General features: G+C 38.2%; 1 protein-coding gene and 1 long non-coding RNA gene across 2 annotated transcripts in view; one reads left to right on the top strand and one right to left on the bottom strand.

The window, feature by feature from the left end:
• Window positions 1-16496, bottom strand: part of LOC129744092 (lachesin-like) — a 355022-nt gene that overhangs the window by 79971 nt on the left and 258555 nt on the right. The window contains exon 3 of the mRNA XM_055736457.1: window positions 7710-7926. Within this exon, the coding sequence (XP_055592432.1) occupies window positions 7710-7926 (217 nt within the window). The remainder of the gene's footprint in view (window positions 1-7709; window positions 7927-16496) is intronic.
• On the top strand, window positions 13332-13976 carry LOC129744095 (uncharacterized). Its single transcript, XR_008736809.1, has 3 exons — window positions 13332-13580; window positions 13640-13794; window positions 13938-13976. It is a non-coding gene; the product is annotated as an uncharacterized LOC129744095 (long non-coding RNA).

Raw genomic sequence — 16496 nt, 5'->3', positions numbered from 1 at the left:
CGAAAACACAATTGCCTGAAGAAATAGAATTTGATTTTAAAAGATGCAATTTTGAATCACTGAATGAATCTTTGGCTGCTACCGATTGGAGAAATATTTTGCATGGCTCAATAGATCACGTGGTGAAAACTTTTTATGATATATTGAATGAAATATTCCGAAACGATGTTCCTGTTAAAAAACGGAGGGCACATTCTGGAACCCGTCAACCTTGGTCGAACCCCGAACTCCGCAACCTGCGCAACCGGCTCCGGAAGGCAAGGAAAAGGTTTCACAACGATGATGGCATGGATGGCATAGATCACTTTAACGAGTTACGTGACTTAGAGAGCCCCTACAACACTTTACATGTGACTAGTTTTTGTGATTACATGAATCGCATTCAGGACAACGCTCGAGCTGATCCCGCATCCTTCTGGTCATATGTTAGACAACGAAAAGGTACTCAAGGTGTACCTCATACCATTAAATACAACGACACAACCGCTGCGACGCCGCGTGCTGCTGCAGATCTATTCTCGTCATTCTTTCAGAGCGTGCTAAGTAATAACTCACCACCTTTGTCGGAATCGTACCTGAATAGTTTGCAGAGCCGGGACTTCAACCTGGATATGCTGATTTTATCACCGAATGATGTGTTCCGCAAGATGGCCGCGTTGGATGAATCGAAAGGTCCTGGTCCGGATGGAATTCCACCAGCTCTGGTAAAAAAATGCGCTGACTCATTGTCCGTTCCTATGTCGATTATTTTCAACCAGTCATTGATGGAGAGTATTTTTCCCAATGCCTGGAAAAATGCATCGATTACGCCGATTCACAAATCCGGAAACATACACCAAGCTGAAAACTATCGCGGAATATCGATTCTGAGCTGTTTTCCGAAGGTGTTTGAGAGTCTAGTAATTGACGTGCTTTACCAATCGGTGCGTCATACTATTTCGGAAGATCAACATGGGTTTATGAAAGGTAGATCCACGACCACTAACCTTATGACTTACGTTTCGAAGTTGGTTCCTAGACTAGACAAACGTCAACAAGTCGATGCTGTGTATGTAGACTTGAGCAAGGCTTTCGATAAGGTACCACACGAGCTGGCTATCGAAAAAATGCGTCGTACTGGACTCCCAGATTGGCTTTGTAGGTGGCTCAACTCATACCTTGTAGGCCGAACTGCTTTTGTACGACTGAAAAACATTAACTCGACACCTTTCGAAATCACTTCTGGAGTTCTTCAGGGAAGTCATTTAGGACCTTTGATCTTTCTTCTCTTCATAATCGACCTAGGCTCCACGATCGAATCAGAAAAATTACTGTACGCCGATGATCTCAAGATTTTCCGAACGATTTCCTCTCTGGTTGATTGCTGTGCTCTTCAAAAGGACATAGACACACTTTCAAGTTGGTGCTACCAAAATGGTATGGCACCCAATGTTACTAAGTGCAGTGTCATCTCATTCTCTCGTCTACGTCGTCCACTGAATTTCGAATATAAAGTACTAACGACCGTTTTGAACCGCACATCTACTGTCAAGGACCTTGAAATTATTTTGGACAGTAAACTAAACTTTTCCCAGCATATCTCCGCAACAGTAGCGAAAGGCTTTGCAGTTCTTGGATTTATACGACGAAACACATCATTTTTCAATGACTTCTACAGTTTGAAATCTTTGTACTGCGCTCTTGTGCGCAGTATTATGGATTACGGGGTGCAAATTTGGGCACCATATCAGACTGTGCATGTAAACAGGGTCGAGAGAGTACAACGATGATTCATCAGATATGCTCTGCGTCAACTACCATGGATCGACGCTGTTGAACGCTTATGAACAACGCTGTTTGTTATTGAATTTGCCGACACTGGAATTAGAGTGTCTGTCCCGGGATTTCCCGGGCGGGAATTCCCGGGAATTTGAAAAATTCGGGAATTCCCAATTCCCGGGAATCATAGTTTCATTCCCGGGAATTCCCGACATGTATAAAATTATTTCTCTGGAAAAGTCTGATAGCCTCCGGAACCATTCTTTTTATTATTTCTGAAAATGTAGTCGTACAAAATTCATTGAGAATATGCCGATTCCTGTGACAGTAGACATTTTGCAGCTATTTGGTGCAATTTTTCTATTCAAATAGATAAGTTTAAAAAGATTACATGTATTTCCACACCTTTTTCATTAAACGTAAACCCACAACACTTCGAAAAATATATGAAAAATCCGACTCTTTTTAATGCCTCCAGATTTCAAGATTAGACAGAGTGTGTTTTCTCGAAAGTAACAATTTATGCACTTGTTTCCCTCTGACTTTGGAAGCCAGAAATTTTCAAAACTTAAAAGTGAAGAATACATCGTTTTTTTCCATATGAGAGCAAATATGTAAAGTGTTCTGAAAAACGAAAAAAGGTTGGAATAATCAAACAATTAAAAAGTTTTTTTTAACCCCTAATTGCATGACTTAATTTTCTTCATTTGACTCATTCAGGTTATTTTATAGTTTGTTTGATTGTTTTAATTTATCATTGATGAAAACATTTTTATTAATTCAATTAAAAATAAATCTAAAAACATTATTTTTGAACAAATTATGGGCTTGTACGCAAGAAATGTTCGATAAGCTATGTATATTTGAATCAAAGTGCATATATTTTACATATTTTTGAATGTTTCCCGGGATCCCGGGAATTCCCGGGAAACAGGCAACCAGATTTCCCGATTCCCGGGAATGGGGAAATGACCGGGAAATGGACACTCTAACTGGAATCAAGGCGCGTTTACCTACAACGGCTTTTCATCTTCGACCTCCTGTAGAACAACGTGGATTGCTCAGAACTGCTATCACTACTGCCGTTAAATGCTCCCATCAGAATAACCCGGACGCGCGATTTTCTTAGACTCGCCCTGCGACGAACCCAATACGGTCAAAACAACCCATTGGATGTATGATGCGCGCGCTTCAAAGAAATATCTAGTGATTTTGATTTCAATGTTTCCAAAACTGTTTTTAAATCTAGAATAAGATAGTTTAGATATTTTTCATTGTACTTAGTTTTTAGAGCATCTGCAAAGATTGAAATAAATGAAAAAATATTGAATAAAAGTGATCGTTCTTACAACGGATTACGGTAATTGTGATCATGTATTCTTTATTTTTATTGATTTTGCAAATAACGTGAAAACAATCGGAGTTATTCTGGTAACCTTTGTAAGTCTAATATTATTGAAAATTCGATATTCGGGAAGAACAAAGATTTTTTAGAGACTTAGTATGTTCTATGAAAATGATGATCAGAAAGATGAGAAAAGGACAGAAAAGGAGTGGGTTTAACTTAAGTGTATTTTTTTTAATTAGACATTTTCCGACCGAAAGATCCGAGATAGAGGTCAACACTTTCATTGAACTCCAACATATTTTTACGTCATTGGAATTATGTGTTTTTGAAGATTGCAACAATCAATTGAACACTCAAATATATCAAAGCTGTCAGAAGTTCCACAATTTAAAAAAAAATGCAGTTTTGGACTTCTGTCGTTCGGAACCGATTTCTGATAACATGGTAGATCATATCGACTATATTTAGAGAAATGAGAGATTAGAATCAATTACCTACACAATGAATCTATATCAACAAAATCGGTCAACATTTTCGGCCAGGGGTACGCCATCGATCAACAAGTGATCTATCTATCAACAAGTAAAAACATTTTTTTTAAACTGTAGTAAAATTAGGACCTGGGAAAAGATTTCGAGGATTTGGCCTTAGTTTTGAGTCGAGAATACCACTGTTGCCAAATACACTTGGATGAGTTTTGATAGCAAATGTTTATTGTAGCTTCAAACTAAAATTAATAGAATTATTATTTAGATGTTGATTACAAGTTTGTAGGTTATGAAACATACATTTCAGTCCATTTAATGCCGATTTGTTATTTGGCAACTAGCTATTGCTATTCGCGGTAGATGAAGACCTGCGTATGAATTTTATTAATAAACGATTTTGTTAACGAAAAATATTCATCAAATTTACTTATTAGCAGAGACTAAGTATCTGAAATCGGAGTCGGAATCCAACGTGTATCATGAATATCAAGGACCTACACAACCTATCAATAAATTTAGTAATGAGAATTCACAAAATAGATAGTTCAGTTTATGCTACCTGTATATAAAACTAGCTATGATCAGTGTTCGGCATCGCTAATGGAAAAATTAGCGGCGCTAATTAAATCGCTAACTCATTCAAATTTAGCGATCGCTAATTAAAACCGCTAAACGAATGGAAAAAATTATCGCTTCAAGCTTATAGCGCTAATCGCTAATCGCTAACTGTTGATAAACAATAACGTAAACAGGAGGGCAACAGCATGGATTATGGTTGCATCCCAATTCGTTTGCTCAAATAGTTTACAAACATAAAGCATATTGTTTATTGTGCCCAGTCTGTTGAAAAATCTTTAACCAGGTTTCACTTTTTTTTCAAACTTTCAAAATAGTAATGCTAAATTCTCATGATGGGAGCATTGCCAAACGTGTATCTAAAAAACTAAATGAAATAAATATGCAAATTCATTCTATGGTGATACTATCTTATTTTTATTTTACCTGATTTGAAATACTGATTAAAACTTAAGGTTGCCAGATTGCCCGGTTTATCCGGGTTTGCCCGGATATTGGATACAAAATTTTAGAACAGTTAGGCCCGGCCCGGTTGCCCGGATTTCATTGATAAATACCCGGATTTTGCCCGGGTTTTTGGCAAATAATAATAAAAAAAAATTAAAATGTTTTGATTTTTTTTAATTAGCCATCAACACAAAAAGTTTGTAGCAGATTTTGCAAAAATAATCATGAAAAGATTTTTCGAAGACTAAAATACGACTTCAAATTTGTTTTTGAATTTTGATGAAAAAAATATTTCTTTCAACTCTTTTTATTACTTTTGTTGAGTAATTTCTGGGTTATTGACTAAATTTGCCCGGATATTGCCAGGATTTTTGGTCTCGATTTAGAGATGAAATGCCCGGATTTCGCCGGGTTTTTTACAAAAAATCGCCCGAATTGTCCGGCCCGGATACGTGCTGAAAAAATTCTGGCAACCTTATTAAAACTGCTTTGTGAAAAGTAAATATTTCATCCACTTAAAACAAGTTGTTAAAAGCGGATTTTTCCAGCATTTATTAACTTGCCGTTTGAGATAGTAATGTGAGATCTAAAAAAACTTAGAAATTTGGAAAAGCTTTTGAAAATCGATCGATTTACCTAAAAAGTACATTTCAACAAATCACCGTATGTGGACGACCATGCTAAAGTTATGTAAAATATTGATCAAGTAGGCCGTTTACTGTACTTTTGTAAGCAAAACACAGTATCTAAAAATTGACCTTCTAGCTTTGAATTATATAAATTATGTTTAATATAGTTTAATACTGTTTAACAATATTTATCGAAGTATTTAAAGAGAAAAAAAAAGTTAATCTGTATGTCACTTCTGCCCTGAGACCATTCGAAGTGACCATTTTCACTTGGAGCGCATATTGGTGTAAGAATGATGCCCGATGTCTCCTTCACTTGTCAAGGGATGAATCATCCGCGAGGATGAAAATCCCGGAAAAAAGAAAACAACAACAAAACATCCTTTACTTGTCAAATGACAAAAAGTCTACTTCTATCTGTTATAATTTGTGAATTTGAAACAAGTAAACGGAAGTTAGCGTTCTTCATTTAGCGGAACCAAAAAAATAGCGGAACTTTTTAATTCGCTAGCTCAATGTAAATTTAGCGGCAAAATCAAACCGCTAACAAAAAGTTATCGGACTAACTAGCGATTAGCGGGTTAGCGTTTTTGTGCCGAACACTTGCTATGATTATAAGCACTCACTAATTCTTTCCCCGAATGTAGCTCAACATGGCTGATAACTTTAAGAAGGAATGTAAAAACTACAGCGATTCTAGCTATCTATAATAACGGAAGTTCTTAGGTTAATGTTCGACTAATGTACTCGTGTCAACTGTCAGATGAACTGTCTTTTCACGCTAGTGTCGCCAATTTTGCTGGTTGTTTGGCGACATTACTCTTGATTCAATTTAGTCGCTCAACTAAATTTGACTAAACACTTAAAATTTTGAGTCTAGAGAAAAACATTCTGCTTGACATTTTTGAATCCTCATGCGTTTTAAACCCACAAAACTTCCCCCCGTTCCAACGGCTATGGTAAGTCAGTTTATTTCATGAAACATCCATTTCATAAGACACTTGAGCAAAATGATGGTGGAACTTGTTCTTTGTTACTAACTAGCCTGACTTTTGGTTTACAAATGAATAAGTACAAAAACCCAAATTTTTATGGTAAAATATGAGATGAGCTGGTTCATTTCTGAATAAGCGCATCAAATTTTCACTTTGTTGTGGAGTTGGCATAATTTTTTTTCGTAGAATTTTATCCCGAATATTCAGATTAGCTTGAAATATTATTGGTTTTGAAGTAGTAGTTTTTTATTTCCTGGAAAAAATATTCATCAATAGTTCAAAAATACCAGGTTTTGCTAGCTAGCGTTTTTTAAGTATTATAACGGTTTAAAAAAATGTTTGTTTAGGGAACTAATATCGTTGCTATAATTTCTTCTGATTAGTCAAATGCCTGGCAAAAAAAACGAATCAAAATTGCTGTTTAAGGGAAAAAACCATATTAAAGTTATTCAGCATATCCTTGGCACCATCCTGTTCACCAGCATGACAGTTGCTGCTAAATTCGGGAACCCGTTTCCATATGACAGCAATTAAAGTCTTCTTCGGTGTTCGGCTTTTCTATCATTCAACCGGCTCGCAGGCAGGCTCCTGACTGTCTGTTTTGTGGTTTAATAGCTGTCAACGACGACCGTGGGTTTGGTTACGTTCGATTATTTGTCCTCAAATTGAATGAATTTACTACTTTGTAGGATGTATCGACTATGTAAGCGTTTAAATGTTACTTCAAACCATTGTGTTGATATGTTTAAATTAAATGGGTTTTAGGATTTGGAAGGTTAGAAAACAGACTGGAAGTAAAACCAATATTTTCATATAAAAAAAAATCCCAACAATATTGAAAGCTTATATCAGCGTTTGACATTGTCCGTCCAATCATCCTTTTCAGGAAAAGAGCTGAAGCTTCTTACTTTAAAATATGGAATCAAATATTTGATCTACATTGTACAGAGCTCAAATATTATTAGCATAATTTCCCTCTTGTGCCACTTACAATAACCGGGTTCCTCCCTTCGTAGCTTCCGAGTCGTTGACAGTCCTCTGACAGCAAACCTCGACGTCGCCGTCACATCATATTTGCATACCAAACCCAGTTGTTGTCACTCACACGATTTTTCCTTCCGCTACCCTGTCGCCACCTGGCGTCCGATCCTGGACCCATTTTTCAACTCCCTCCCACTTCAATTTTGTCCCATTCACCATCAGCAAACCGATATGGCGCAAGTTATGGGACGGAAATCGTTCCATCGGAATGATCGATTCGTCAATTTGCATCCAGAGTATGAAAATGCAAATTAGTGAGTGTGCCAATTTTTCGGTTTTATGGTTCCTCTTTACACTTCTTGGGCCGCAAAGTTTATTGGGCTTCGTAGAGGGAAGGAGTTTGAGGATGAGGATGGTTTTGAATGGGGAACTTATTGGACCATTCAAAAATAAAGGCTGGGAAGGACGAAAGTGAAAGAAAACTCACCGACGACGTGCAGATAGCCGAACTGCGTTTTGGCCGTGACGGTGTTGATCTGGCACATGTACCGGCCCTTGTCCTCCTCCTGGACGTTCGAAATGTGCAGGAACCACGTTTTGTGCTTGTCGTGTTTGTCGTGCGTTACGCTGATCCGGGGATTCCGGGTTATGACGTGGTTGTGCACCGTCAGGATGGCCGACTGCTCGAAGTGCATCCAGGCAACCTGGAAAATTTGGAGAATGGAAGATTGATGTTTATTGGCTTGCGTTGAGATGAGAGTTCATTGATAGGAGTCTTATCATAGGATGGTTGGAAGATTCTTCAATAAATCTTGACAGGTTCGAACGAAAGGCTAGGTTGTTCCAATGTTGAGGAAAAAAGTTCATTTGGATTACAGCAAAATACTCTTTCAATCAGTGATCTGTCTATAAGAGTTATGTTTGTTTTCTAGTATGAATTCTGATATCTTAAACAGAAAAAGTGACATAAAACTTTACTTAACTAATTTTTGACGGTCGCCGTGTAATACACAGAGTTTATTATTAATTTTATGAGTTTATTTTGACTTCATTTACTGCTGTAAAAGAATTTCAAAAACCTTCAATTTTTTATGAGATGAGAATTTTACTTAAATTTTTGAGATTTAAATCTTAGATGATTGTTTGCATCCCTTCAACTAACTCCCCTTCAATTGTACAAAGATTTGACCACTACCCGGGAACGCCTAAGCGATATCTGAAAAGTGAACTCCAACCCTCGGGTTCCGTTTACTTGCTCCATATTGTCCCTATCCATAAAAGTCTAAAAACCACAAAAATGCTCTGCTTCAAAAAGCAGAGCATCATCCCCCCACTCCAAGCCCACTTTTTAAACAGATTGCACTAAACCGTTCCAGCTGATAAGGCATGTTTCTTCGTCCGTGGAAAATTTTAAACTTTCATCGGGGGAGCCGCCATCGAACGTTATAGGGTCATGGTCTCAATTGTTGCCTTTTCTCATTGATTTTCACAGCCAACTGAGCAATGAATTAAAATTTTTATTATTTTTTATGTTAATCTATATTAACCTAAAGACTTGCAAACCCTTTAGACAATTTTTCTTTACAGACTTTTAGTGTAAAAATGGATGCAGATACAGTTCGCTCATCAGAAAAAAGACACTTTCTGTCAACCTGTTATTCGTCTACACCCACTGCTGACTGGTCTCATACTACCTAATTTTAAGAAGTAGATAGGTACGACACGGTGGCACGACGAGTGTAACTTTCAATGGGCTGCCTGCAGTGTGCCCTCTAATCCCGCAGGCGATGATTTTCAACTGCTAGAGTTACCAAAAAGGATTCAAAATTAAAAGTTATCAGATCTATCCATCGATAGGATACCAAGATCAGAACAGCACATTGAGTTGAATTTACCTTATTGATAAACTTAAAAAAATCAAGAGGGATGATCGTGAAACACTGTGAAGATTTAAATAATATTACCGGTTGTAATAAATGTATTTTTTTTCTCTGAACAATCGACAGGGAAAAGGCGCAATAAATTTTACAAAATTACGATTTATCGCACTCTCAATTTCATGAGAGATCTCAGAACTGAAAAAAAATCTCAGATTTGATATTTCTTAAATTGTAGATATATATGTGGGATTGATCATCCCTAATAATATCGATCAGTAATTTACAAGTAAAAATGATCCTCGAACTTCTCTCAGGATCACTGCACGCATTGATTGAGATAACCATGACAGTGCTCAACGGACTGTGAAGTTATTCGGTATCGCGAAAAGTGCGAAATAGATAAAGTAGAAGTCTAATCGCCGTGTTTAGTTATTTTCGGATCCGAAAACCGTTATTGGGTGGTCATCTGAGGGGTTTTTATAGTTGGAACCGTCCCGGACCCGACAAATTTGGGGGCTCGTCCGGGAAACCTCATGACCCATGTTCATTCCGTGTATTGAGTCGAATTGAGCAAAAGAACTAGGAAAATTAGTTTAATTGCAGAACAGTTAAGTTCTCAAGACAGGAGGTCTTGATAGTCAGTTTTTATGAAGCAATATCTGACTTATAGTGGCAAAAGTGGATATTCTAAAAATTATTCATAAGTTAGCTATAGTGTGATATTGGCCTGAGATCGAGAAAAGGAAAAAGAAAGTGTGGTGCGATAGATCTTTTGTAAAAGTTGCGCACACAACCTCATTCGATTTCTACAACTACCATGTACCCGTTTGGATTCAACGGCCCTGCTGGTTCTCCGCAATTCCTTCCAAAATGGAGCCCAAATGGAGAAGATTTCGCCCGGCTTTTAGATCAGCTCAATTTTTCTAACACTTCGATTGCGAACATGACCCACCAACTGCAAGAGATCAGAAACGAAATGAGTGATTTACGCATGGAGAACACACGGTTGCACGGTGTAATAGAGGACCTGCGTTTGCGTGCGCATACGCCTACTGGTTTGAGTACCCCACAACGTCATCTCCATCTACAACCAAGTGCCACTCTCAGTGACATTGGTGAAAGAGTGAGAAGTGAGAACGACTACTCCTGGAATGAAGGTGCTGCTGAGTCTGGTGCTGCTGGCTTTGTCAACAATGCAACGTACGAAGCTGCAAGGCTCACTGTTACAGAAGTTGAGTCTGCGTTCAACGAGTTTTCCGGCACAGAATATTATTCGGTTCGGAAATGGATTCTCGATTTCGAGGAGATGGCTGATTCGATCGGTTTGTCGGAGCTTCGAAAGTATGTGGTGGCAAAGAAAAAACTAACCGGCCTAGCAAGGTCGTCACTCAACACGGTTCGACACGTAACAAATTGGGGAGCTATGAAAAGTTTTCTCATCGGAGAGTTTGATTGCGTTGAAAACAGTGCTATTGTTCACGAAAAGTTACGCAACCGCAAGCAGCTCCCATCAGAGTCTGTTTCTGAATACTACCTTTTGATGCGCGAGTTAGGATCGAAAGCTGATTTGGACGCTGAATCGATCATAGCGCATACGGTAAACGGAATCATTGATTATGGGCCTGAAAAAACTCTCTTATACGGTGCCAAGACCGTTGATGATTTTAAGGAGAAGCTCAGAGTTTATCAAAATGCAAAAGCAAATAAATTTAACAGCGTTGAAACTAGGGATGAGAGGAGCGTTGCAATAAAGCAAGGACGGATGAGTAGTTCATTTGTTGCACGTAATGCGGAATCAAAAGTGTGTTACAACTGCAAACTTCCCGGGCATTTAATGCGAGATTGCCAGAAGAAAAACGAAGTGAATTTGTGTAGTGATAGATCGGTCGTGAACGGAACCTTTTTACCCGTTATGATTAACTCAACACAAATTGAGGCGTTATTTGATTGTGGTGCAGCTGTTTCCCTAGTGCGATTGGACTTTCTAAAAGAAGTAGGAGCACTGCTCAATCATAACGAGAAACAAGAACTTAAGACAATAAGTGGACCCACGTCCACCGTGGGAACCTGTATACTGCAAGTGGATATTGACGGTACAGTGATGGTCCTGAAATTCAGTGTACTCGACAATGAAGATTTCGACATGAAGATTCTTATCGGGCGTAACCTTCTCTTGCATGGTGAAGTGCGTGTGTCTGTGAGTGGATCCAAATTTTTCCCTCACGATGATCAGTTTGTTCATCAGTTATCATCTTCTTTGGATATCACTGAACCCTACGTTTACGTAGTGGATTGCTCGATGCGGGAGGAAGATCGAACTCCGAAAGTGTATTTCATCATGAAAAGTGTAATCGGACAAGCGAAATCCAATGAATATGATTCAGGAGATTTGGTAGCGACTAATCGCACTCAATTCGGGAGCCATCTCAAGATCGCACGAAAGTTCCTAGGATCGTATCGGGCGGTCAAGAAAAAGCGAAACAATAGGTTCGACTTCGAGGAGGTTGGTTTTCATAAAGGTTCGCGGTTCCCGATGAACGACGGCTATGAAGAAAACGGAGATGAACTCAGCGATCAAAGGAAAACATCATCCGGGCCGGATGATGGTCAGGGTGGCCGATTGTGGGATTGATCATCCCTAATAATATCGATCAGTAATTTACAAGTAAAAATGATCCTCGAACTTCTCTCAGGATCACTGCACGCATTGATTGAGATAACCATGACAGTGCTCAACGGACTGTGAAGTTATTCGGTATCGCGAAAAGTGCGAAATAGATAAAGTAGAAGTCTAATCGCCGTGTTTAGTTATTTTCGGATCCGAAAACCGTTATTGGGTGGTCATCTGAGGGGTTTTTATAGTTGGAACCGTCCCGGACCCGACATATATGTATTAAAAAGTACAAAAAACGTGAAGAGATTAATCACCGAAATTAATGTGTGTTACTTAATTTTATCAGCCTTATCGGTGAAAAGTGTTTTTTTTTTACAAGATGGAAATTTGACTTCTAACCATAACAGTCGGGTGTTTGCTGTCGTGTGTGGGTTCATCCCACTAAAACCACCATGGGCTTCGTTTGCCAGATGTGCCCCTTGGTTTCACCCTATGATACTACATCAAGGGGTAGGCTGCACTCATGCATTTGTACATCTCACCCTTTTCCTTTTACTCTTTCTCAATTTTGGTCTTTCTCCTTGATCATCCTCTTTATGCTTTATGCTTTATCCTCTTTCTTCTTTTTCCTCCTTCTCCTTTTCCTCTATCGCCAACTTCAGATTGGTACGGAAGACCCTGAGACGTGTGCCGGTTAGGTAACGCTTTCATAGTAACCCACGCCCGTCACAGCAACCACTCCCGCAGAATTTCTAACCACCAAGGCATGGCCGATTGAGAAACTATCAAGCTAGAATCCCGTCACAACCACCCCGAATGGTATCTCCGCTTGCTTTTGCTGCAGGAAAGATCGTAACTGAGTACGTTAGACCTTTTAAGTTCCACCACCCATATGAGTCCAGACGCCCTAAGATCGCGTTGCTTTTGAATTGAAGTGTCATACGAGGCCCAAGACCTTCCATTAGCTTGTCAAATTTGGTTTACCATCTCGCTCTCTCCGTTCATCATTTTTCCTGATTCTTATCAGATCGCGCATGATTTGCGAGATGTCGTCGACTATAGTACGCCACGACTGTTCATCGCGACACATTTCACTCACAATGTGGAGGGAAACACTGGACTAGTTGGATGTGATCTGTTTTGATTTTGAGCCTATAAATAAATAAGAAATTAAAGTGGATACATACACATACATAGATTCTGGCAAAAGAGCACTTTGGAGAGGAATCTGGGACCCACAAATCTGGAAATTGGTTCAACACGACGGTAACACTACCGATTCCGAGGTATTTATACTCACTTACTAGTGCAACCAACGATTACACCGTCTCGGATTCGTCCATTGTTTTTCATCGAACCGCGCCGGCAACTAGATCATCGGTAACTCAAATTCTCTCCGCGTAAACTGCACGCAGCGAAAAGTAGTACCATTGATATAAAAAAAATCCATCTTTGATTCAAAAACCTTGTGTACATTGAAACAAAATCCTATTTCCTTGATTTAAGTAAATTTTATATTGAACCGAACTATTTTTCATTTAAACAAATGTTCCAAGTTTTTAAATCAAAGTATTGAATTTAAATTTAAAGAATTTATTTTTTGACGCAGAATCAATGTAAAAATTCATTGATTTAGATGAATGTTTTTTTTTAATCAAAGTATTTTTTCGTCAAATAGTTGACACATCTTCATTAGCTTCTGTTCGGTGAACGGGTCGGAGAAAAGCTTTTTCGATAACCAGTCAGACTTATTTATATCAGCGGAATCTTCCTGCCGTGCAACCCCAGACAGCATCGGATCCAAGAGATTCGGCGTCGGAAAATTCCGACAGCTATGAGAGGGCAAACGATAGTGGACTCCAAGGTAGGTCTTTTAAATCAATTCAATTTTAAATAAACTGTCAACATGTCAAAATTTTTTAGGGCAACCATTCATCCAACCAATTTGAAGAGGTAACTGTACTGACTGTTCCAATCCTCCGGCTATAAGCGGTTGCAATCGGTTCCGATCCGGTCCAGGGAGACAACGGCTGACGCCAAAACCCTTTTGGCAACTGGCTACCAACAAATATCGTTCAGTAAGTACAAGTTCAGTGTGTAAAAAAAATATTTTCTTCATTGTTAGAATTATTTTGCTTAATGTCGTAATTGTAATAAATTTGTATTATGTGCGCTATGTAAAAAATTAATGTGTACATTTTGTTCTACTCTTTATTTACAGATGAACCGGTTTAAAAATTCAATATAAGGGAAAATCGATGATGTGTAGTGGTAAAAGATAGAACATCTACTTACAGAGAAATAAAATGTTTCAAACCATAATTGATTTCTTTTTATTTCCAATAGGACGAAAATTAATATGTAGTACTAGAATTTTTAGGAATAAAACATAAAATTGAAGAACAAATGCTTTGAAATTGAAATCCAAATACCGTTGAATTAAAGGAATATAATATAAAATCAAACGAAAAGGTTTTTGAATCAAAAGCATTTTGTTTTTTGAAACAAAGAAAAAGTTTTGATTCAAAGGAAAGCATTTCTTTGAAAAAAAAAAAAGGAAATGCATTTGAATCAAAGGAATTTTTATTTGTCCCAAAATCAAAGGAAAAAATCCTTTGTTTTTGCGGCATTTTCCTTTGAAACTAAATTTCATTTTTCTGCGTGTGTTCTGGAAAGTGAGCGTGAGTGACTCCCGCGTATGACGCCTATGACGCTTGATCGCACACAATCATCATGAGCTCCAATGACGATGACGAATCTTCTGTGATCTGCGCCGTTTGCGATCATGTTGAGAAAAACTTTGAGCGTGTCATCGAATGCACTTACTGCAATCAATCGGTTCATTACAAGTGTAAAAAAAATCCGAGGAATCGCGATCGCTCGAGCTAGAAGTAAACCATTCTTCTGCTCACCCGAATGTTTAAATTTGTATAACCAACATCACAAGAAAAATGAGGGATTTGATGCTCTTGTAGAAGAAATACGCGGAATAGCCCAAAGTGTACGCGAAGCGCGACTCGAATCTGCTAATGTGCGTATTGCTATTGAAAAGTCACAGCATCAGATAGCAGAAATTAAGGAAACCATTAAAAACATTGAGGCCTCCCAGGAGTTTTTGGCATCCAAGTTTGATTATTTGAGCAAAGGTTTCGAGGATTTAAGACAAGAGTTGGCTTTGTTGAGATCGGAAAATCATGAGCTTAAATTGGAAATCGAAGATTGCAAGGGAAAAAATATCGACCTTACGAAGCGTGTGGAGGGACTAGAATTTGAACTCGATCAGCTTAATCGCAAAGGGCTTTCGAACAACGCCATTATATCAGGACTACCATCAGCAGAAAACAAAAATTTACTAGAAGCCGTAGTTGCACTTGCAAATAAAGTCGCCTGCAAATTAGAAACTAATGACATTGTCAGCGTGAAACGTTTGAACGGAAACAAAACTCAGAGAGACGCTGCTCCGGTCCTGGTTGTTTTTCAAGCGGAGTCGAAAAAGGAAGAATTGTTCTATAAGAAACGCATTCACGGAATTTTGAGGGCTTCTGATATCGGGGATTCGTACAGCGGTTCGTTCAAGTCAGTAACTCTACGGGATGAGATGTCGCCATTTGGGAAGGAGCTGCTAAAGGAATCGAGCATGATGCAGGACGAGCTAGGATACAAATACGTTTGGCCGGGACGAGACGGAAAAATTCTTCTCAAGAAGACTGATGAAGCGAAGGTGGAGAAAATCAGAACAAAAAAGAGTTGCTAGCATTGTTGGAAACAAAAAATAAGCGAGCCTTAAATTATTCATCTAATTCGTCTTTTATCGTGTCGTCGCCGAAACGCATGCAGCTGAATAACTGAAAGGCCAGAGTAAACTACGGATATATTGAAATAAAATTATCATGGATTTCACAACAAATAATTACTTTTATAACAATGTCGATGAATTGAATAAAAACGCTTCAAATATAAAAATAAACTGCAATAAACTAAATATTCTTCAACTTAATACACGGGGTTTAAACAATTTGGCCAAATTTAATGACTTTAAACTAATCCTACTACAGTTAACGGAAACAATGGATGTAATCGTGCTCGGGGAGACATGGGTTAAAGAAAATCGTACAAAATTTTTTGAAAATCCCTGGATAAAAAAGCATGTTCTCTTGCAGAAGTGACAGCGCGGGTGGCGGACTTGCTGTATATGTAAGAGAGAGCCTTAAATACGATGAAATCAGGTGTGAACATGAAGCTGGATTTCACCACATTCAAATTAATTTGAACTTGAATGAACAGCTTTTTAATGTACATGCATTCTACAGACCTCCCTCATACAGTATTATGAACTTTTTTGCTAGGCTTGAATCGATTCTATCAAGTACACAGCAGGGATCATCATGCGTGATAATTGGAGATATAAATATTCCTGTAAATAATGCGGCTGCTCCAAATACAATTGAGTATATTGATCTGCTTAAATCATACAATTTTTCAGTAACGAATACGTATATTAAGAGACTTATAAGTAGCAACATATTAGACTACGTTTTATGTTCCGAAGCAGTTAAATCAAGAATCATAAACAAAACTTTGTTCACCGATATTAGTGTCCACTGTTGTATAATAACATCAATTAACCTGCAAAGAAGCGTGTGTGTACGGGAGCTTGAAAAAAAAAGTTGTTAATAATACATTACTCAATGAGAGATTCGAATCCTACGTAATGAATATGAACCCTGTTCAGCCCACAAACGCCTGAACAAAATTATTGCAAAATATAAAAGTCTTAAAA

The sequence above is a fragment of the Uranotaenia lowii genome, chromosome 2 (assembly GCF_029784155.1).
Source record: "Uranotaenia lowii strain MFRU-FL chromosome 2, ASM2978415v1, whole genome shotgun sequence".
NCBI classification, from domain to species: Eukaryota; Metazoa; Arthropoda; class Insecta; order Diptera; family Culicidae; genus Uranotaenia; species Uranotaenia lowii.
The sequence above is the reverse complement of the archived record's forward strand: the minus strand, read 5'-3'. Positions and strand labels throughout refer to the sequence as shown.